Source organism: Crocodylus siamensis, chromosome 4 (assembly GCF_052110815.1).
Source record: "Crocodylus siamensis isolate JL-2025a chromosome 4, ASM5211081v1, whole genome shotgun sequence".
Lineage (NCBI taxonomy): Eukaryota > Metazoa > Chordata > Crocodylia > Crocodylidae > Crocodylus > Crocodylus siamensis.
In genome coordinates this window covers 176,645,513-176,668,355 of record NC_143398.1, presented here as the reverse complement: position 1 = coordinate 176,668,355, position 22,843 = coordinate 176,645,513, and the positions used below count along the sequence as shown (strand labels likewise).

Here is a 22,843-nt window from a genome sequence, read left to right as displayed (position 1 = left end):
AATTAAAGAGACTTAATTGGTTTCAGCCTAATTCATTTTGAGATTCTTTACACAGGAAAGCTTGAAAATGGACTAATTGAATAATCCACTTTAAAAGTTAATTCAAATGAAGTGTTTCTGGGTGAACAAAGCCCTAAACTACTCTAGTTAAATTATCTGTACAGGGGCCACATGCAAAGCAGGGGAGCATATGAGGACTAGAGGGTCATGTTGATGGATATAGCTGTGCTGCCAAGAAAGGGCAGACTGAACTCTGTATCCATGTTACAAATGTGTGTTTGTTTCTGGTAGATGTGCGCACATTTAACATCTATCACGGTACTTTTATATGTTTAGATGAGTTTGAGAATGTGGGTCTGTTATATTTCACATCTGAGCATGTTTCTGTCATTTTAGTTCTCTGGCCCAACAGGTAGTCCAAAGGAGACAATGAGCATGCTTGTACTTCTCCCATGAGAAAAAAACAAGTCAATACTTATTACTGTTATTTGGGATTTATTTGTCATTTTTCACCTTTAACAGAATATCATTTACAAAGAGCAAATCAGCTGACATCAACACTCCAGATAGGGTGCTTCATGTCATGTGAAGCTTCACTGGGACAGTGGGGGCTCAATAGCACTTTCAAATGGAAGCTTTGTTCATGCTCAGAATATTGTAAATATTATTCACATAGTGATTGTTTGGGAATCGATGCCATTCCCTTCCTCCAAGAACTAGAGCTGCCAGCTGAGTTTGAATTAAATATATCACTGACGTACACTTGGCATTCATATGTAATAACTTTAATCCAAAAATCATGTTTGTTTGGTTAATATATGGGCTCAGATACCCACACTGGAAAGTGATTGGTAGAAGTTGCACTTTCCCTGTTTGTGTCCATTGCCCAGATGAGAAAACTGAGGCACAAAGCAGACACTTGCCCAAAGTCACCTAGTTAGTCATCAGCATAGTAGGAAATGGAGCTCAGAAGTTCTGTCTTCCCCTTAATAACCTACCCACTAAACAAGAACATTATTGTATGCATTATCTTTAACGATACGTTCAATGCTTTAAAACAAATCTGAATTAATTGAGACAAGAGTAAACAACAAACATTGTGGCTGATTTAAACACTGATGTGCCAAACTATCACTGAGCTGGTAGTCAGAAATGGATATCCTGAGAATGAGATATAGGATGCCTTCCAGTCTCTAAGCTCTGGAGCAGACCCCATCCTCTGCTGCTGACCTCATGTATTACTGCGTCTTTGATTTGCTTGACTTGTCTCTTCCTTTTTTACAGAAACATTTCCTACAGCAGAATTGGCAACATTTGAAAGATATGACTATGGTAATAAACACCACTGCCAGGAGGAAAGCAATAACATCCAGAGAGTGGTATTGAATCCAGTTGAGGTCGTGGGCTGCAGGCCGTAAATGTGGTGCCCCCTTGTGTCTCATCACAAATTCAACCCAGTGCACTGCCAAGTCAAGAGGGTGCACAGGCCTGTCTAGATGAAGGGCAGAAAGACGCATGATATTTTCCTTGTATCTGCAAAGAAAAACAGATTAGATGGTTACATGGTTAAATGGATTACATCATTTAAACTTCCTAAGCATTCTAATATGATAAAAGCCTTAGCCTGCCTGTCTGTCTTTTTGTCTGTCTGTAATGCTTCAGGCCAGCTGTGCATGTGCCACCCACAGGGCAAGTGGCAGTTGGCTGGCCCAGAGCATTACAGATAGACAGACAGACAGGAGAAGGCAGAGGCAGTCAGGGGTCAGTCAGCCAGGGGCACAAGGCACAGCCTGCCACAGGGCGCTACCTGCCGTGAGCTGTGACCACGTGACATGCTGCTTGCCATGGTGCCTGCTCCCCTCCACACTGCCTTCCACTCCCTGCCACCTGTTGTTGGGACACACGGCGCAGCATGCCCCCAGACCACAGCCAGCAGGGTGTGGGAGGCAGTGGGGAAGGAGAGGAGGGGAGTGGGCACAACACACTGTGCAGCTCTGTACCACACAGCCTCAAACCCCACCCCAACACACAGCTCCCTGGCCCCAACCACCTCCACCCAGGCAGGGGGAGCAAGGAGGGATGCTGGTGGGGTGGTTGCATGTGGCTGGAAAGTGAGCGGGGGAAGCGTGGGTCACAGGGTGGCAGCTATGGTTGCTGTGTGCAAGCTTCCCCCCCCCATCTTGGGAGGCAGTGTGAGGTGAAGCAGCAGAAAGTGGTGGGGGGGCCACGCAGGGCTAGATGCAGGAGGAGCCGGGGGAGAGGGGTACGTGCCCTGCTTTTGGCTCCCCCTGCACCGCTCCCCTGGACGAGCTACAGGGCTCTGATTGCCCCATGATCTGGTGACTGGGGCCCTGGCCAGGCTGGGTCATGGGACAAGTGGAGCCTGGCAGCTCTTCCGGAGGCATGGTGCCAGGGAGCCAAAGCGGAGGGCCATGGCCCTCTGGTCTGTGCATGGGAGAAAGGCAGGCTGAAGCTGCAGACTGTGCTCAACCTCTGCTCTGTGCCTCGTTGCCACTGCATTGATAGCGGCGCAGCGCCATGTGAGTCCCACTGCTGGGGGGTCAGGTAACAAGGAACGTAGCGCCGCTGTCAAAACAGCAGCAGGAAGGCACAGAGCAGAGGCTGAACACAGCCCACAGCTGCAGCCTACCCTTGTCCCATGCACAGACCAGGGGGACACAGGCCATGCCCCTGGATGAGCCGTGGGGCTCTGATTGGCCCATGACCTGGCCCAGCCAGGGCCCCATTCACAGTGACTGGGCCCTGGCGGGGCAGGTTGTGGGACAGTCAGAGCCTTCAGAGGTGTGTGTGTGGGGCGGGGAATGGGTCTGGACCCAGGGGCAAGAGGGGTGCAGGTCCAGACCCAAACCAGAGGAGGGGAGTGGGCCTGGACTGGAAACAGCAAGAGGGAGAGAGGGAGTGGGCCCGGACCCAAACTGGCAGGGGGAGGGAGGGGGAATGGGCCCAGACCCAAAGAGGGGAGGGGACGGATGGACCCAGACGCAGACCCAGACCCGAAGGGGGGGGGACCAGACACGGGCCTGTGTTCCTGCCTACCCATCATTCTTGACAGGCAATTTGCTAGTATTTTTATAATTTTATATTTAGAAAGCTAAAAAATGCATGTTTGTAGAAATAAATTACATGACTCTCCATTCAAATAGACACTGAAGATCTTTCTCATGTTCATTTTAAATGTTCAAAACAAAAAGAGATGTCTTAAGTAACAGCAATGTTATAAGCCTAGGATGATCGGGGATATCAACAGCAAAGAAAGTAGAAAAGATACAAGGATAAATAAAGAGTTGAGCTTGGGCTTTGTTAGGATTAACTTGTCATTTAGCTGTCTCAGAAAGGAAATGAAAGAACCAGACTGGAATTCAAGTTTGGGTTGCGGAAGATCCATCAGGGTCTTCCCAAAGCTTTCTAGCTGGTAGCTGAAATGATGCAATCAGATGAGGTTACCTAGAGAGAGGATGTGAAAGAGAAGGCCATGAATTATGCTCTAGAGGTGTTCATAGAGACTGAAGGAAATGGAAGGAGACACTGAGAGAGTCTCCTTAAAACTCTCCTTTGCTGTAATACCTAAATCACACTTGAAAATGGCTAATTAGGGCACTGTGTTTCATGGTGACCAGTATCACTTCAGTATTTCCCTGTGCACCCCATGCCAGCATCTAGCTGCTGTCTTGTCTCTTATCTTTAGCTTTCTGTGGTAAGAGGCCAGCTTTTGTGCTGTACAATGCATAGTCCATAGGGAGACCTCTGGGGTGCAATGGCAGCACAAACAAATACGATGCACTTGGTCAAGAGAGAACAGAACCAAAAAAGCCAAATTAGGGCAATGCAACAAGCAGAAAGGGACAGCCTATTTTAGTAGAACAACAGAAAATCATGAGGAATCTTCCATTTCTGCAGCCATGTGTGAAGAGATATCAGTGACCTGATCTGTCTTTGTGTTAGTATGAGGCAAGTAATGCTGAGCCAGGTGGCTTTAGATTGTGCTGCTGCAGCTTTCTACAAACAGATAGAAACAACTGTTTTATATGTCCTCCTACAGTTTGGCAGACTTCCTATGTAGAGGTTTAAACTAGGTTTGTTGGGGGATGGGGATGTCCAAGACGGGGTGAAACCAGGAAAGGCAAGCCATGAACTGCATGCTGGAATAGACCAGGTAAGTACTAAGTATCAGGATAGGGGAGTACTAAGGGCACCTATCGGGGGGCTTGGGTGTGTCTAAACTAATGCTAGGAGTATGGGAAATAAGCAGGAGGAACTTGTACTCCTGCTTCCAGACAAAGATTTTGACCTGGTTGTGCTAACAGAAACCTGGTGAGACCCTATCCACGATTTGGCAGTGGGCATTGAGGGCTACAGGTTATACAGGCAAGATAGATTGGGAGAAAAAGGTGGCGGGGGGGTGGGTGTTGCTTTATATGTTAAGGAACCTTATACATCTTCTGTAATAAAGTTGGGGACAGAAGAAGGGCAGATTGAAGACCTATGGACCAGATTACAAGGGGGTAGAGGTGAAAGGTACTTGGTAGTGGGGGTCTACTGAGTTAGATCAGGAATTCTTGAGACAGTTCTTAAAGGACCTGGTCGTCATGGGTGACCTAAATTACCCGGACATCAGCTGGGAGGAGCAGTCAGCCAGGTCTGCCCGTTCCCATGGGTTCCTAACCTGCATACAGAACTTGCGTCCAACACAGGAGGTATGCAGTCCCACTAGGGGAAATGCCTTACTTGACTTGGTGCTGGCCACAGGGGAAAACTGGGTGGGGGATCTGCAGGTACAACATAACCTAGGGGATAGTGACCACCTGTTGATAGGATTCAGTATCTGGCAAAAGATGGGAAAGATATCTAGTAGGGTAGAAGTGCTAGACTTCCAGAAAGCCAACTTCAACAAGCTCAGGAGATTAGAGTGGGACTGAGGAGTAATAGCATCGGTGAGTTAGGAGTCCAGGAAGGGTGGGAGTTCCTCAAGGGACTGATCCTGCAGGCACAGAGGAACACCATCCCAGTACACATAAAAGGAGGCAAAAGAGCCAAGAAACCCTCTTGGCTGAGCAGGGAAATTCAGGAGAGCCTAGAGGGGAAAAGAGGGGCTTACAGGCTGTAGAAGCAGGGGGCAGCCACCAAGGAAGAGTATTTGCAGGGAAGCAGTGAGGAGGGCCAAAGCAGATATAGAACTCAGGCTGGCAACAAAGATTAAAGGTAGTAAAAAGTCCTTCTTAAAGTACATAGGGAGCAAGAAGAAGGCACAGGGTAACATAGGGCCACTACAAGATGGACTAGGGCAACTCGTAACAGATAGGATGGACAAAGCTGATCTCTTAAACAATTTCTTTGCATCTGTGTTCCTGGACACGGATACAAACATGCTTTCCAATAAGACTTTAGTTTGGCATGAGAGAGATACCAGTCCACCAGCAGTTAGCACTGACCTAGTGAAGGGGCACTTGGAGGGGTTGGGCATATTTAAGTCGGCAGACCCCAATGATCTTCACTCAGAGGTACTAAAGGAATTGGCTGGTGTCATAGCGAAACCATTGGTGCAACTGTTTGAGCACTCGTGGCACTCAGGACAGGTCCCAGAGGACTGGAAAAGGGCCAATGTGGTCCCTATTTTCAAGAAGGGGAGGAAGGAGGACCCCTGGTATTATAGGCTGGTTAACCTTACCATTATTCTTGGCCAGACCTTAGAAAAAATCATTAAGGATCACATTTGTGGGTGCACCAGCAGGTAACACAATGCTAAGGGACAACCAGCATGCGTTTATAGCAGGCAGATCCTGCCTGGCTAACCTGGTCTCTTTTTATGACCAGGTCACAAAGTGCTTAGATGCAGTTGTAGAGGTAGATGTTATTTTCTTGGATTTTAAAGAGGCTTTCAATGCAGTGTCACACCCGGTTGTTATAACTAAACTAAGTAGCTGTGGTGTGGATTTTTTCACAGGCAGGTGAGTGGAAAACTGGCTTATGGGAAGCACCCATAGAGTGGTAGTGGATGGGTCAGTTTCTACCTGGAGAAATGTGGGCAGTGGTGTCCCCCAAGGCTCTGTCCTTGGACCAGTACTGTTCAATATCTTCACCAGTGATTTGGATGAGGGTGTAGGAAGCACTCTGTCCAAATTCTAAGACTACACCAAACTATGGGGTATAGTAAACACACTAGAGGGTAGAGATCAAATTCAGGTGGATTTGGACAGACTGGGGAAGTGGACAGATCAGAATAGGATGCAATTCAACAAAGATAAGTGCAAAGTGCTGCACCTGGGGAGAAAGAATCACCAATACACCTACAGACCAGGAAGTACCATTCTAAGTAGCACAGCAGCCAAAAAGGATCTCGGATCATAGTTGATGCAAAAATGAACATGAGTTGCTAATGTGATGAGGTAGTAAGTAAGGCTAGCTGCACTCTTTCTTGCATTAGTAGGTGCATCACGAGCGGGTTTAGAGAGCTTTTCCTGTGTGTGTGGCATTAGGGAGGCTGTAGCTGGAGTACTGCGTCCAGTTTTGGGCACTGCACTTCAAGAGAGATGTGGATAACTGGAAAGGGTTTGGAGGAGGGCTACCTGTACTGTATGTAGAACAGCATCTTTATCACTGTCTTGCCACCCTCTAAAAGCTGGGCACTTGACCTTAACTATGTGACATAACTTTAAAAAAACATTTTTGTCTGTCATATTTATGCCACACCCACACTATCATAGCAAAATCAGTCCTAGTTAGCTGATGCCTATTACTGCAGACAGCAAGAAGGCCAGACCTCCTTCAGTATTGAAATGCTAATTTAGAGTCTGTTATTCCTGATTTATGAGTGATGTAACATTGGTAATATGACAAGGATCGTAATTAGTGTTCAATTCATGTAGAATCCAGTGTGCCAGCATTTTTGTCGTAGTAGTCCTGAAATGAAGATGAAATATTTGTATCTGCTGTTACTAACCTTTTATCATTAATTACTGTATTCAGTGCATCAGCTATGTCTTTAGAAGTCATTTCAAGAATATTCAGTGTCACTCCTGCACCCCGTGATTCCACCCGCATAGCATTATCCATCTGGTCACCAAACAGGGGCATTAGCACCATTGGCACGCCATTACATATTCCCTCATAGACCCCGTGTGAGCCTCCATGAGTGATAAAGGCACGGGCTTTCGGATGAGCTGTGGAGATAAAACAGATATAATACTATATAGTCAACTGCTTGCTCAGGCATTTAATTCTTTAAATTGCAGTGGGCACATTATAAGAGAAGGTTTTAAACCAACATGACAGTGCTAATTATAAAGGTACACCATGACATGGAAGTGTAGGTCATGTGGACATTATTTCTTGGCGTCTTCATGATTATAATTAAAATGAAACTACTCATGACAGATTGAACCATGAAGATTTCAGAACTCAGCCTGGTTTAAATAAGATCTGAAAAAACCTAGATTCTCCTCTGAAGCTTTCTGAGATCTTGGGGTAATATCCTGGCCACCCAATGTGAGTTTTGCCCTAGTTAACAAAGTGAAGCTAGACTTATTCAACTAAATAATGGCACAAAATTTGATGGAGAGTGCAATTAACAATTGCACTAACTCTTCAAGAGCTGTGGTGAATTCCTTACCGCAGGATCTTTTAAAAATCAAGACTCAAAGTTTTTCTAAAAGATGTTCTTCAGGGGCAGATCCAGATGGGCTGTGTCAGCATAGTTGGTTGCCTCTTTGCCTGTAAACTCTCAGGGAGGGTCTAGCCAGAGCCTGTTTTCACTGTGCTTCAAAAACTGGGAGGTGGGTGCTGTCACCACCACTTGTCCTCTCTTTTCCCTGCTGCTGCATTCAGTAGGGAGGGCAAGGGGGAGAAGGAGTGAAGGCTTCTCCTCTTCACCCTCTCAGCTCCAGAGCCATGCAAAAGCAGGGCTTCTGACCAGATCCTCCCCTGATCAGCAGGCGAGCTCAAAGCTCACTGCACATAGGCATTAGGCAACACATTTGTAGCCCAGGTAACTTGGGTATATACTCCCCTTCTCCAATCAAAGAGGATTGTTAGCTGGCAGGTGTACAGACCGCTCAGTTTCCCTCTGTCCCTGTAGATCCAGGCCAGGACAGTCAGGGAACTTAACTATATACACATTTATTTACATTAACTTATCACAAGTCTGGTTTTCTGGACTCAACCTTTTGCTATGAGTCCGAGGCCTGGGCTGCCTTGTGCAGCACCAAGCTTGGTCCGCTCCCGGACCCTCCATGCAGCGTCTCCTGCACCGAGCTCCCAGCCTCACTGCTGGGGTTGAGACCTGAGCTGCCCAGGCACTCCAAACGTCCTTCTCCATGCACCAGCCTGTGCACTGACTCTGGCCGCACACCAGAGGTTGCAGACCAGACCCACCTCACTCAGCTCCCAGGGTCTGGACGCCGTGCGCCGTGCTGCACACCAAGAGCCTAGTTGCTGGAGCAGTCCGCCGTTCCCCACTGTTGGAAGTCTTCAGGGGCATTTCTGGGCTACTGCTGAGCTGCTCTCCTCAGCTCTTCTAAGCCCCGCGCTTCTCTCTTCTCTGTCCCAGATGTGTCCCCTCATGCTGGGCACACGGCTCCTTTTATACGCTCCGGGGCTCCACCCCTGAAGTCTTTGGGACCTGAGTGTTGCAGTCTTCACTCGGGTCCACAGGGGGCAGGGGGAACTCCTCTCCCCCTCCCCTCAGGAAAGGGGCGTGACTGAACTCCTCCTGCTGCCTCCTGATTGGGGGATGAGCTCCACCAATCAAAACAGCAAGATGTCAAGCCTGGGACTCAACCTAAGCTCCAAAAAACAAGCCTCCTACACAGCCAAAGTGCAGGGGTAGGGCATGCCCCTCCTGCCCTGTTCCTGGAGCTGCTGCTGATGTGCTCTAGTTCAACTAAAAACTTATTCAGGGAAATGCTAGGATCTCCAGCAAACTGAAGCTTGAAGCATTGTAGCAGTCCTTTCTGGCCTTACAGGTCAGTGTTTATAACTGTTATCATAAAGCATTTTCAAATGAAAAGAAATATATTTAACAATTGACAGTAGTACCCCCTACCCCCCCTTGCCCAGGCATACCAAGTAGGTCATTCTGTGGCAGCCACTTGACTAGCTTTGTGTTCTTTGAAAGGTTGGGTGGTGCTTCTCCAGTGTACCTCCAGATAACCTTTTGGAATAAATAAAGGAAACATTAATACAGCATCAAGAACCTGCACCGTTCCTGCTATTGTATCCTGCTATAAAATGTGTTGTGCACCAGAACTCATAATGGACAAATGCAGTTCATCAGGATTTCTGGAGAGCCATGATGATGAGTTTTGTTTTTCCATAAAGGAAACGAGGGGCAGGTTTTTAAAGGTATTTGTTGTGTTAAATGTTGAATGTAACTTTTTGTGATGAGGCATGTTGTGACCCAAGGAGCTAAAAATATGGCTGATTTCTAGCCTGCAGTTCTGGTTGGGGATATTTTGGGGGGGGACCCAGTAGCAGGCTTTGCTGGAAATAGTTCTTATAATTAGTTACATAAGCAGCACACCTTTTCTCCCTAAGAGAAAATGGTAGTCTGGGCCTGGCTGCAGCTGCAGAGACTGCTCCTTGATTATTTCTCCCTGACATTGTTTCATTTTATTGGGTGACTGTTAGTCCCTGTGTTAATTACTACAGTTTTGTAACAGTTTGGTTGGGAATGTGGCCGACTGGCCATGGAGAAAGAGTGAGGCTCTGGGGGTTGGAAAGAGAAGGGGCAGTCCCAGGAAGGACAGGGTAGAGAGAAAGGAAGGATGCCTAGGGAGGATGGAGTGGAGAGAAAAGAATGGAGTCCCAGGAAGGACACAGGGAACTATAGTGGCACAATAAAGACTCTTTGTTTGGAGCTGCGCAGTCAGCTGTGCCGTTTGGGGTGTTGCCGCTCTGGCCTTTCCACTTTGAAGATGAAAACACTGCCCTTCCTGGGAGCTGACCAGAAAGAAACTCTCTAACGGGTGCTATGGTTTGCTAGGGCAGCCAGGGAGAGAGAAGAGTGAGGGTCTCAAACCCAGAGGCCAGGGCTGGTTTTAGGGGGTCCTTCAGGAGAGGGAGACCAAATGAGTCTTGCTTTTGGGGAGTCCTAAAGCAGAGCTTCCCCTCAGATGTGGCATGATTCATGACACTTGTTTATAAACCAAAACTAATCAAGTAATAATCAAATAGTCTATTTTAAGATAGTATTTAATGGCTGGTCTAGAAAGAGTTGTTCCTTACTGTTTGAGGTACTTTCCCCAAGGCTTCGGCAATTTCCATGGCTTTCTTCATTGGAATCTCTGAGATCATTGAGCCCAAAGAAAAGACAATAATGCCATGTTCCCCAGAGGCGTTCACAATGGCTTCAAATTCCTGCAAATGCAAAGAAACTGCCAGTCAATATTTTTTCATAAAACATACATTACAGATCCATAATTGCTAGTACTTTGCAGTCAATGGGAACCCACAATGAAAAATACCTGCAAAGGAAATCAAACAAACAGGCAAAATAATTAAACTGCTGATCTTATTGTGCAAACATTTGTAGCGATTAAAAACTGTCCCATTTAAGCCAATTGGATTATTACCTCCCTGCCCCTCCCCCTGCCAAAAAAAAAAGTTATTCATGTATGCCGAAGTTGCCAGGACTAAGGTCTAAATCAAGACTCAATACGGAAATTGTAACCACTTCAGTGTATTAAATGAGGTAGGTGAAGGAAATCACAATATATGCAGTAAAGAATAACACAGTACAAATCAAGTACATCTATGAAAAGATCAGCTGTTTCAAGGCACCAAACCAGCATTATCTTGCTTTGAAGCAAATCAGGTACTAGAATATTTACTGAAATGTTTGCAATTTTCTTCTTGGTTTTTTTTTTTTTTTTTTTTTTAGTAAAGAAAAGTTATGCATCTTTCAAAATTGCCATAGCCACAGGAAGCAGAAAATATTGAGACTCGTATTGCATGAAAAGGCCTATAAAACACATGTGACTAGGACCCAACAACCCAAAGATTTTGGAGCAAACAAAAACAGCATTAAGGGCAAGTAAATTGATAAGGAACAAAGAACTTATGTCATACAAGCAATATCAATAAATTATGGTGGAAAGAGAAAATAGGAAATAATATAGACGGGACAGGATTTAGCAAGTAAACTTGTTAAATATGCCTAGTTCATATATCCCTGTAAATTATGAACTTGACAAAATTATCTTTTGTTTTCTAAGGCACAACTCTGATTGACTCTTTTTTATTCTTGTCTAACATGGCTATTATACATTTTGTTCACTGGTGAGACAACTGTGACCCTTCTTAAAAAATAGTTCATGAATGGGATGACCCAAAGCCTGCTGAGAGCAGCAGTTCAACCACTGAATTGATTTTTTGTGGGAGCAAACAAGGTGAAATAGCTCTCTTATTTCAAAACATGATACATCCACATGAGAGCCAGCCAATGGTATAAACTCCAAAGCACATGTTTAACTATTTGATTAGATCAATGCCCTTTGGAATAAGCCCAAATTCCCTCAAAAAGTACAGATACACTTTACTATACAAATACGAACATAGGATTGGACAGGTCCTTTTGGGTTGCAGAGTTCATTGTCCTGCATTTGCAGCCAACCATATAAAGTCCAAATTTAATCCAAGGGATGAAAGTCCAAATTTAGATTTTCAGAATCATGTAGTCCAATTCCCTGCTAAAGGTGAGATTGTAGCTGTTTTAAATATCCCAGAAAAATGTTTGACTAAACTGCAACATGAGTGGATAACGTCTCATGTGATATCTACTCCATCCCCTTCTGCACAACATAGCCACACAGCATAAACAATCCTCAGTATATCAGCAGAAAACACAATAGTACCACCAGTGCCTAGCCCACTAAAATATGGTTGGGAATTGGTTAGATTAAATATGTCCAGATGATGGTAAGAAATGGACCCTGCCCAACATACAGAGGAAATAAAAGAAAACTTAGTAGTCTTTGCCAATCTGGTTGTCCCAGGACCCGAGGAAGCCAAGAAGACTTACCGAAAGAGTGGGACAAGAGGGACGCCGTGATGGAGGGAGAGCCCGCGTGGCTCGTTAGCTGCATCTATGTACAGCTGCGGCCGGCAACTGACGGTGATGTCAGACACCGGCCGGGGGATTTAAAAATGGCAGCTGCTGCTCCAGAGGCAGCGGATGGAGAGGGGAGCAAACGGCTGTCAGAGCCGTCCCCGCCGTTAGCCCAGCGGGATGGATGCTGCAGAGCCGGAGTGCTGGAGAGTCCGGCGGCCCGGAGAAGAGGCGGAACGGCTGGATCACCAGCGGATAGAGCCTGAGGCGCCAGATCAGGTAAGCAACAAAGGATCAAGACCACCCAGGAGGATTCCAAGCCACAGGAAGTAAGTGCCGAGGCAGTGGGTGCAGGAAGCACCAAAGAGGGGTGTGAGGCTGAAGGATCACCTGGCGGGAGAGAAAGATCAGGGCAGGATTGCCGCCAAGAATAGAAGGTGTCAATCGAAGAATAAGGGGACAGCGCGAAATATCCATCCAGGAGGCGTTACTCCCGGACACTATCAGAGGGTGCTTGTGATAAGTCAGGGAGGTAGTCCATATAGAAGGGTCACTTTGAGGAAGTACACAGCTCATGGTGTAGGGTGATGGATTGGTGATGGAGATTATCTATTGCAGTGGGGCTGGGACACCTACACAGGCAGGGAAGGCCATTATAGAAGTCTGCAGGAACTTCACTGAGCAGGCGCAGGGAAGTGGAGGCCACAGGTGGCGTGAGGCTGGGGTGTAGGGGGACAGGAGCCCTGTATGTAACCGACGAGGCCAACCTGGGACACTGAGGGACCTGTGAACTAGCCCCGCCCCACTGGGATAACAGCAAAGTCAAGGCAGGCGAGAGGCGGGGCTGTTGAAGTGGGAATACAACCAAACCCAGTAACACCAACACTCGGTGAAGAGGGTGGTCATCAAAATGGAGAGCCAGACTACTAGTAGAGATTTACGAAGGCCCGTCGGGGACACTGGTCTATACACACAGTCACTTTTCTAGGCAATTGCATGGTCCCATTTATTTCACTGAGACATCACACACTAATGCTACTTCCCTGTTTAAGTCCTTAGGTGAATCAGGGTCCAGTAGTGTAACCAAGTGGGGCTGCCCAGGCCACCAGCTCTGTGTACTAACTATGGTGGAGCACTAAAAGCACTGCCATGCCAGCAGCAGTACAGCCAATGATACTGCACTGTGCACAGATGCCACCCAGGACACTCGAGTGCCTACGTAAACCTTGGTCAGAATTTGTCTTCCTGGAAACCAAGACCACCTTCAATAGGGGACTTCTCAGCCAATCTTTTAAAGAAAGTTTTTTCCCAGTACGTCAAGAGGAATCAGCAAAGATTAGGTCAGGATGACCTAATACCAAAAAAAGATGGAAAATATGTAGGAGAAACCAAACAACAGTTGTGCACCAGAATGAACACACAGTGAAAATCTATCAAAGACAAGAATATCCAACTACCTGTGGGGGCCCATTTTTCATAAGAAAAACTCTCTCCAATCTCTCTGTTCTAATCCTCAAAGGGAATTTACAAACCACCTTTCACAGATGAGCCTATGAACTTCCCTTTATAAATCTACTGGATACAAAAAATCATGGACTAAATATAGACATTAGATTTATGACACATTATAACCTGCCTGACATCTGATTCCCCAGGTAAACACTCCACTTTTTACAAGCTATTCTTACTCCCTTCCCCACCCCTACCTGTCTCTCACCTACTGACCACCTCAATTTACGTCCTGACTGACTGGCTTTCTTGCATATGTACTGGCCTCTGGCTGCTTTACTACTCCATCCAGGAAGAGCACAGACCACCTGTACACACTTCCTCTGCCTGATGAAGGGTGTTGTGCCCAAAACCACCTTGCTAAAAAGAATTTTTCCAACTATTAGAGTTGGTCTAATAAAAGATGTCAGATTTACCCAAAGAACCTTGTCTGTACCACAAATGCCACATGGGGCCTAGCAATGCAATTCATTGCCATGATATCTTTTTGTTACATATTTAAATGATGTTGATACTACAATCAAGATTATGATCAGGAGATCTGTAGTACTTCGTGACATAACAAGACAAAAGTTCGCAGTAGGAACCTCTAAATCCTGTATCCAAATTAATTTCATCAGGCACTTCATCTCTCTGAATTTCAAGTTGCTGCTCTGTAAAAATAACTCTGATATATATCTATTAAATGACTGTGCAGTCATTTAATTATCATGTTTGGAATTCCATTATGAAAGATGTGGTGCAGGTACACATGCAAAATATTAGCATTTGGCATTGTTATTTGGATTATCCCACAAGTCTTATAAGCAGTGCTATGAAATGAAATTATTCTATGAACTAAAACATAAGGTTTCATGGGTTGGGTTTTTGTAGATAACTGAGGCTTTCTGACTGCATAAACACCTACTTATAGATGATAAGAAAAATAGGTGCAACATTTTTCCCCAAGGATTTCTATGATGTCCTTGCCTTACTTTGAATTTTTAACTGATGTAAACTTGGTCTTATTGCATAGTTAAACTTTACTTGCCCAATAAATAAAACTAACCTGAGATAATGGTTTTTGTTGGCCACAGATTGTACCTCCAATGGAGACCATGTTCGGCATCATAGGCCTAGGATACTCGAAAACAAAGTCATATTTCATCAGCCAAATAGATGCATGACTAAACAGGTCGGGCACTGTCATATCTTGATGAAGGAACTCCTTGATCAAGTGTTCATATGGCGAGTAAAAAAGATAGCAAACCAAGAATTCAGTGGAGCTGACCAAGAGGTTTCTCACATGTTGGATAAATGTCATGTGGTCTGTATAGCCTGTGAAGAATCTTGGGATGTAAGAAGGAGGATTTGGACACATGGTAGCATGAAATTCTACACCACATGGGATTCCCCGTACGAAGTAAATGGAGGGTAGGGACAAATGTTCAGCTACTATTTGCCCACATGGAAACAGAGGATCCATAAAGACAGCATCAAATTTACTTTCTTCAAGGTATTTGATCAGCTCTTTGTTGGCTAGAAACTGTTCGCAGGAATGAAATAATATCATTGTAATGTTTCTCATTTTTGAGAATGATGAAGTGATTTTTACCAGGAAAGGCTGTTGTGAAAAAACTTTATGGCCCATTGTCTTATGCTGTTCTTCCAAAAATTCCTTCGTGTAGGGTACAGAGTATGTTTTCATTGTGTAATGTGCTGATGGAGTTATCCACAAATTTGTTTCTGGTGCAACAACTACTATTTCCTGTCCTCTCTGGTTAAGTCGCTCCAAAACTGGTTGCATGCTGAGCCAGTGACTGCCATCAATAGGTATCACCAGTAACTTCCCCCCTTCAGAGAGTGTCCAGATGGGCAGGAAAAATAAGAGCCATGCAGCTAGATGATAAATCCCTTGTAGAAGAGAAGCCATATCATTAACCAAGAAGCCTTGTGCCACAGAATCACTCAGCCAGGTTTTAGATGCACACTAAACCATTGCAGGGAACGCTGGAATTATTTTGCTGTGTGACTTTGCCCCTTTCGTTCCTTCAATCCTCAAGTAAATATTTAATTTCCAATGTTTACATGGTCTTAAACAAGCTATTTTTTAACTTCAGCTGGTTAAAGATTGATTCTAAAATCTGACTTAAAATGGGATTTATGAAACTGGCAATGCACAAAATGTCTGTTTCCTGAATGTGTACCTCCTCAGAGCGTCATTACTTACTCCCTTTCCTCTTCTCAGTACTTCCCAGTACTGTCGCCCTTGAGTCTGTTTGAAGTTGAATGGATCAGTCAATTCTGCAAAAAGACTCTGACTCGTGTCAGCCCTTTGTCTGTCAGCATGTGTCCTCCCAGTTTCTGTCCAGCTGATTTAAGTTCATCCTCAGACTGTCAGTCCTAAATCCACAGGAAACTCAGAACTCTAGCCACATTTCAGCCACCTTCAGCTAATCCCTCCAGCTACCACATGTTCCAGTCTGGCTGGCTCCCATCCTAACAAATCCTGATCGTTTCTCCACCTCTTTCATCTGCAGTCCTGGCAAGGCTTGTATCTTGATTGGGTAGTGGCAAATGATTCAGTTAACTGTTTCCTAACTGGTTCCAGTTACTATTATTCAACTAGCTTTAACACATAGATGCCACACGGTTCATGGGAGGTGTGGAAGTTATGTTTCATTTCAAGATCTAATGGAATTGAATATGAAAAATCGTACCTTATCAACAATATATGTACTTATAAACCTATGATTAAAAATGAACTGATTGAGTTGATTTTGTAAGCTCATTGTACAGTGGAGGCACAAAAAACCTACAGTGATGACCAAAGTATTGATCTGATGCTTTCAGTCCCTACTTTAAATAAAAAGATACTGAAAATCATTGAGATTCATTTGTTCATTTGTTTGATACTGAAAATCATTGAGGACTGCGATCATAAGTAACTGTCAGACTCAACTCTTCATGAAGTACTTTGGTAACACTGGAACTAGAGGTAAGAGTGTTATCTGTTGGACTTTGAATTGTCTGGATTTTACCAGCTGTGGTATTAACATATTATGCTTGTAATATGCTTCCTTCTCCATATTGTTTTAATAAGACAACTGCACTATTGCTAGGGAGAGTTCCAGTATTATCACATATTTTCAGTATAGAATAATCCTAGTTTTGTTTTAGTGAAAACTGAACTAGATTTCCTCTATAGTCAAGATCTGGTGACTTCCATTCATCCCCAATAACTGTCCAGCTCTGTGGCCATAGCTGTAATCAGAAGTTCATAAAAAACATCTCTTTTCTGGAATGATGATTCTATTGTGCTAGTTAACTATATTTACTTGATTGGATTTTCCAGTGCACTTGTGATACACTCAGCATTTTGCTACTTTCCAGTGTTCCCTTTAAATTCCTCAGTCTGGACTGGCCCCTACCATAAATCAGAGCATCCACAGGATTGCTGTAACTTATGTTTTGCAGGCTCAGAGTACAGTATGTTCAAGGCATCTCCAACACACCTGGCTGTTGGAGCAACTTGTCAAAATAGCCCAAATCGTTGCACAAATGACATGGCTGTGAACAATCCCAGCCGGGTCATGAGAGACGACAGGGCTCTGGGAGCAGAGCTTAGGGGGTTGGGGGTGCAGGTGGTCTTTTCCTCGCTCCTCCTGGTTGTGGGTCATGGGCTGAGGAGGGAGAGATGGGTTGAGGTAGTCATCCAGAGACCGTGGTGCTGGTGTCATTATAAAGGCTTCGGCTTCCATGATCACAGCCCGCTCTTTGGTGAGGGAGGCAGTGGGCTCCTGGGAAGAGACAGCCTCCACCTCACTGCATTGGGGAAGAGGCTCTTCTCAGCCAGACTTGCTGATCTGCTCGACCAGGCTTTAAACTGAGCCCGCCGGGAATTGGGGGAGTACCACCACTGCAAGCCCACTGGGCAGTTTTTATAAACCCAGCAGGCTAAGGCACTCAAGGGAATCCACCCCTATCCCAGCCCCAGAGCAATCTGTAGGAAAGGCAAGGGCCCCCAGTGGGACACTTACTTGCCTGTACACCAATGCCAGGAGCCTGGGGAGCAAACAGAAAGAACTGGTCCTCCTGCTAAACCAAAAGGATTACGATCTCATAGGGATAACGGAGACCTGGTGGGACTCCACCAATGAGTGGGCCACATGTATAGATGGCTATACCTTGTACAGGAGAGATCCTGAGGGCAAAAGGGGTGGGGGGTAGCTCTCTATGTCAAGGAGAGCTACACGTCCCTGCAAGCTGACCTTGGTACCCAGGGGAGACGACTGGAGACTCTCTGGGTCAATATCCGTGGTGCACAGGGGACACAATGGTGGGGGCCTACTACAGACTTCCTAGCCAGGATCAAGAGCTTGCTCACGAATTCACCAGGAAACCAGCTGAATCTGCATGCTCCTGGTGCATGGTCATCATGGGAGATTTCAACTACCCTGACATCTTGTGGGAAAAGCACTTAGCCACATCTGAACAGTCGCAAAGCTTCCTCGTGTGTGGAGTCACGAAGTCTGTGGACCGACAAGTAGTTAAGTGCTATTCAACCTGGTACTGGCAACGGGGGATGACTTAATCAGCAACCTAAGGATCAAAGGGAAGCTGGGAGACAGTGACCATGAGCTGATCACCTTCACCATCTGCTGTAAAGCTGTCAAGTCAGTCAGCAAAGCAGAAGCCCTCAACCTCAGGAAAGCTGACTTTGACAAGCTCAGGAGGCTCGTTGGCAAGGCCCTAAGGGGAGGGGTGTTTGGGAAGAGTGGTTGCTCCTCAAGGGAGTGATCCTGAAAGCACAAGCAATGTCTATCCCATCTCGGAGGAAAGGAAACAAAACAGCACAGCAGCCCCCTTGGCTCTGCAGGGAACTAACGGACCTCCTGCATTTAAAAAGAAAGGCCTAAAATGGATAGAAGGCTGGATCCACCCCAAAGGAGGTATTATGCACTGGTCCAGACCTGTAGGGAACCAGGAACCAGGAAAGCCAAGGGTGTGACTGAACTCTAACTGGCTACATGTATCAAGGACAATAAAAAGTCCTTTTTAGATATGTGGGGAGCTGGAGGAAAAGCAAAGGTAACATTGGACTCCTGCTAAACCATATGGCTCAACGGACAACCGACACTGAGGAAAAAGCAACCTGTTCAACAGGTATTTTGTGTCAGTTTTTCACCAGCCCCAAGGGACGGCCCTGCCCAGTATGGTATGGGACGACCAGGGCAAGGGAGAACTATTACCCCACATCAATGTTGACCATGTGAAGGAATCTCTAGAGAGGTTGGACACCTTCAAGTCAGCTGGCCCCAGGGTACTTAAGAGCTGGCAAGCATCATAGCTCGGACACTGACACAGATCTTCGAGAACTCGTGGCGCTCAGGCGAAGTGCCTGAGGATTGAAACAAGGTCAATGTGGTGCCTATCTTCAAGAAAGGAAGGAAAGTAGATCTGGGGAACTACAGGCCTATCAGCCTGACCTCACCAGGAAAGTCTTGGAGAAAATCATCAAAGAGACCGTTCTTGACAAACTGGCTGAAGGCAACTTCTTGAGGGATAGCCAGCATGGGTTTGTTATGGGTAGGTCTTGCCTGACCAATCTCATCTCCTTCTACGACCAGGTGACATATCACCTGGATGGGGGGAAGAGATTGACGTAATATATCTCAACTTTAAAAAAGCTTTCGATCTGGTATCCCACAATCATCTTATAGAAAAATTGGCCAACTGTAGCCTCTGCTACATCACAGTCTGCTGGCTGGGGAACTGACTTCAAGGTCAGACCCAGAGAGTGGTAGCTGATGGAAGTCAATCATTGTGGTGCACTGTGACCAGTGGGGTCCCACTAGGCTCTGTCCTTGGGCCTATCCTTTTCAACATGTCCATTAATGATGGTGTCAGGAGTGAAATGGCCAAGTTTGCCGATGACACCAAACTTTGGGGCAAAGCGTCCGCACTCAAGGACAGGATGGTGATCCAGGCCAACCCTGACAGGCTCAGAGAATGGATGGACAAAAGCCTGATGGCCTTCAACTCCGAAAAATGCAAGGTACTCCACCTTGGGAAGAAAAACCCACAGCATGCTTATAGACTTGGCAGTGCTACGATTGCTTGCACCACGGCCAAAAGGGACTTGGGGGTCATGACTAACCACAAGATAAATACGAGCCACCAATGTGGTGTTGCAGCTGGCAAAGCAAGCAAAACTCTGGCTTGCATCCATAGATGCTTCGCTAGTAAATCCCAGGATGTCATCCTCCCACTGCAGCTGGAGTACTGTATCCAATTCTGGGCTCCACAATTCAAAAAGGTTGTGGAGAAGCTTGAGAGAGTCCAGAGGAGAGCCACATGCATGATCAGAGGGCAGGAAAACAGACCTTATAATGAAAGGCTGAGAGCTACGGGATTCTTCAGCCTGGAAAAGTGCAGGCTCAGTGGCTGCCTATAAGTATATAAGGGGTGGGCATCAGCATCTCGGGGAATGCCTGTTTATGAGAGCGCCACAAGGTCAAATGGTCACAAACTTCTCTAAGACTGTTTCAGGCTGGACATAAGGAAGAACTTCTTTATAGTCCGAGCCCCCAAGACCTGGAACAGACTGCCACCAAAGGGGGTGCAAGCACCTACTCTGGACTCCTTTAAGAGTCAATTGGGCATTTATCTTGCTGGGATCCTTTGAGCCCAGCTGACTTCCTGCCTCTGGGGCAGGGGGCTGGACTCAATGATATTCCGAGATCCCTTCCATCCCTAATGTCTATGAAATCTATGAAACTCATACCATGCTACCTGAAGCATGTCACTTGAGTAGACTCTGTTTCACTCAAACCAGATGCTATATAGAACAGAACAATAAAGGCAAAATACAAGATTTAAGAAATGTGGGTTGGATATAGCAATTTTTCAAGCATGACCCAAGAGGGCCTCTGCCATTCTGTAGAAACTGTCATCTGGACAATATAAATCCCCACTGCACCAGAAGCTTATTTAAAAACGAATACTATCCCAAACTTTTCATACATCACCCAATACTTTTACTTGCATCTGATGTTTGTGATGTCATCAAGACCTTTGCACATGTAGAAAAACTTGCATAAAATTTACACTTCTACTGGACCACGTAAGATATCAAGAACACATAAAATACAGTAATAAAACCTACCAAAGATCCACTGAATGGTAAATGCCATAGAATTTTCAGCGTTATAATATTAATACTTTGAGTAAAATGTAGTGCACTGCAACATGTAGACATAAACAGTGTGAGTCCATAGACCAGACTCATCTGAACAGTCATTGGAAATAGGTTGAGATACAGAGACTGGGCATCTGGGATAATCTTGAGCCAGGTAAGCTCTCAAGAACAAATATAGTATGGCAACAAATAATAATAATACAGATCCTTTAAACAATCTTTAGTAAAACCTGCATTTTTTAAACTTTAAGTAAAAAATACGCACCTCTGATAATGGTTTCTTCTGCTCACAGTTTATGCCTCCAATGAAGATCATATTTGGCATGAGTGGTCTGGGATACTCAAACACAAAATCGTATCTCATCAGCCAAACTGATGCCTTGCTGAACAGTTCCAGGACCGTTACCTCTCTTTGAAGAAACCCAGAAGCCAGCTCCTCATATTTTGAATACAACAGGTAACACATTACATTTTCTGAAGAATCAATTAATAGGTTCTTTATACGCTGGGTAAATGTCATGTGGTCTGAATAAGTTGTAAAAATTCTTGGGATGTAAGAAAGAGGATTTGGACATTGAGTAGCTTTGAAGTCTAAACCACATGGAAGACCACGCATGAAGTAAACAGAAGGGAGGGACAAATATTCAGCTATTATGGGTCCGCAGGGTAACACAGGATCCATTAGGATGGCATCAAACTTGCTGTCCTCAAGGTATTTGATTAATTCTTTGTTATACAACAATTGCTGACAGGCAGAAGAGAACATGGTGGTAACTCTTGATATGTTTCTGTATAGTGTTGCAATTTTTTCTAGAAGTGGAAGTTGAAGAAAAACATTTTCACCTATGGACTGGTAATATTTATCTAATATTTCCTGTGTGTAAGGCACTGGATGCGTTCGTATCGTATAATATTCTGATGTTCCCATGAGCAGCGTGGCTTCTGGTATTAGAACAACGATGTCATGTCCCCGCTGTCCAAGTTTTTCTACTGCTACACGCATGCTGAGCCAGTGACTTCCATCCTGAGGCACAACCAACAGCTTCCCACCCTCCACAAAACTCCACAGAGAAAAAAAAAGAGCTAACCTAGCAGTTACCTGGAATCTTGATACAGCTGCCATCATGCCAATAGGTTTAAAAAATTAACTTTCTTCTAGTAAGCGTTCTGAGCAGCATTTAAAACCGTGCACCTATGTGACCTTTAATCCTTACTGATTCTAAAGTAAAATATTTATTAGAGTTGGCAGAGTTCATATTTATTGTTAGAAACTGTGATAAAAGTGAGACTGTTAATACTGAATCAATATCAGTTAATGTTGCAGGACTAACTAATAAGCACTTCCACATACTCTATTTACAGAGATTCAGCAGGATAACCGTAGTTCTTTAATGGAGACGAGTCACAGAAGTTCATAGCTCTGGGTCAGGGTTGTTTGAAGTTCATATTGCTCTTGATTACTCCTGGCTTGAACTGAGTATAGAGCAATACTTTCTGCTTCTCACTGGCACTGGATTTGCCAGTATAGTCGATTAAAATAAAAAATACAGACTTCTTTTTTTAAAAAAAGATTTCCTCTCCCTGAAACATCTTTAGAATTCTTAAAACCATTCAGCTCTTCACAGTGTTCATGATAATGTTGACTAAACAGTGCCTAGGTACAATTCTTTCCCAAATTTCTCCATAGAAATTCTATTAAAAAGGTGCAGTAAGGCACACCTGACAGGGCTTTATCAGGGCTTTATTGCATTTCCCAGATATAGGTCAGAAAGCAGCAGCAAAACATTTTCTGCACTGTCCTCTCCCCGTAAAAAAGGAACACAGGTAATGTGTACTTAGCGTGTGCATTCACACACACACACACACACACACACACACACACACACACACACACACGCGGTGGCAGTGTGCCTCATGAGAATGCTGCCAGGATGGACTTTTTCTGAGGCCTTAGATCTGCAGGGGTATTGTGTCCCTCCCAAAGTCCATAGGGTCATGCAATTTGGAGATACCAACCCTTGCCCTCTCCAGAAAGCTCCAAAGTTTGCTCCCCAAGGAAAAGGTTACTTAAACTCTCACAGGTTCATGTGCTT

At 45.1% G+C, this 22,843-nt stretch overlaps 1 protein-coding gene and 1 long non-coding RNA gene across 4 annotated transcripts in view; one reads left to right on the top strand and one right to left on the bottom strand.

The window, feature by feature from the left end:
• Positions 1-475: 475 nt before the first annotated feature.
• The window catches only part of LOC149867211 (UDP-glucuronosyltransferase 1A6-like), an 87,207-nt gene continuing 64,839 nt past the window's right edge, over positions 476-22,843 (bottom strand). The window contains exons 1-5 of one of the 3 annotated variants that reach the window (XM_090044980.1): positions 21,016-21,876; positions 10,240-10,371; positions 9,079-9,166; positions 6,959-7,178; positions 476-1,533 (exon numbers count right to left, since the gene is read on the bottom strand). In XM_090044980.1, the coding sequence (XP_089901106.1) occupies positions 1,239-1,533; positions 6,959-7,178; positions 9,079-9,166; positions 10,240-10,371; positions 21,016-21,876 (1,596 nt within the window). In that variant the 3' untranslated portion in view covers positions 476-1,238. Of the gene's footprint in view, positions 1,534-6,958; positions 7,179-9,078; positions 9,167-10,239; positions 10,372-14,618; positions 16,401-21,015; positions 21,877-22,843 lie in introns of those variants that run through there. The other 2 variants (XM_090044979.1, XM_090044981.1) reach the window with 2 other exon arrangements.
• LOC149867218 (uncharacterized) lies at positions 10,408-14,775 on the top strand. Its single transcript, XR_016441994.1, has 3 exons — positions 10,408-12,340; positions 13,114-13,716; positions 14,647-14,775. It is a non-coding gene; the product is annotated as an uncharacterized LOC149867218 (long non-coding RNA).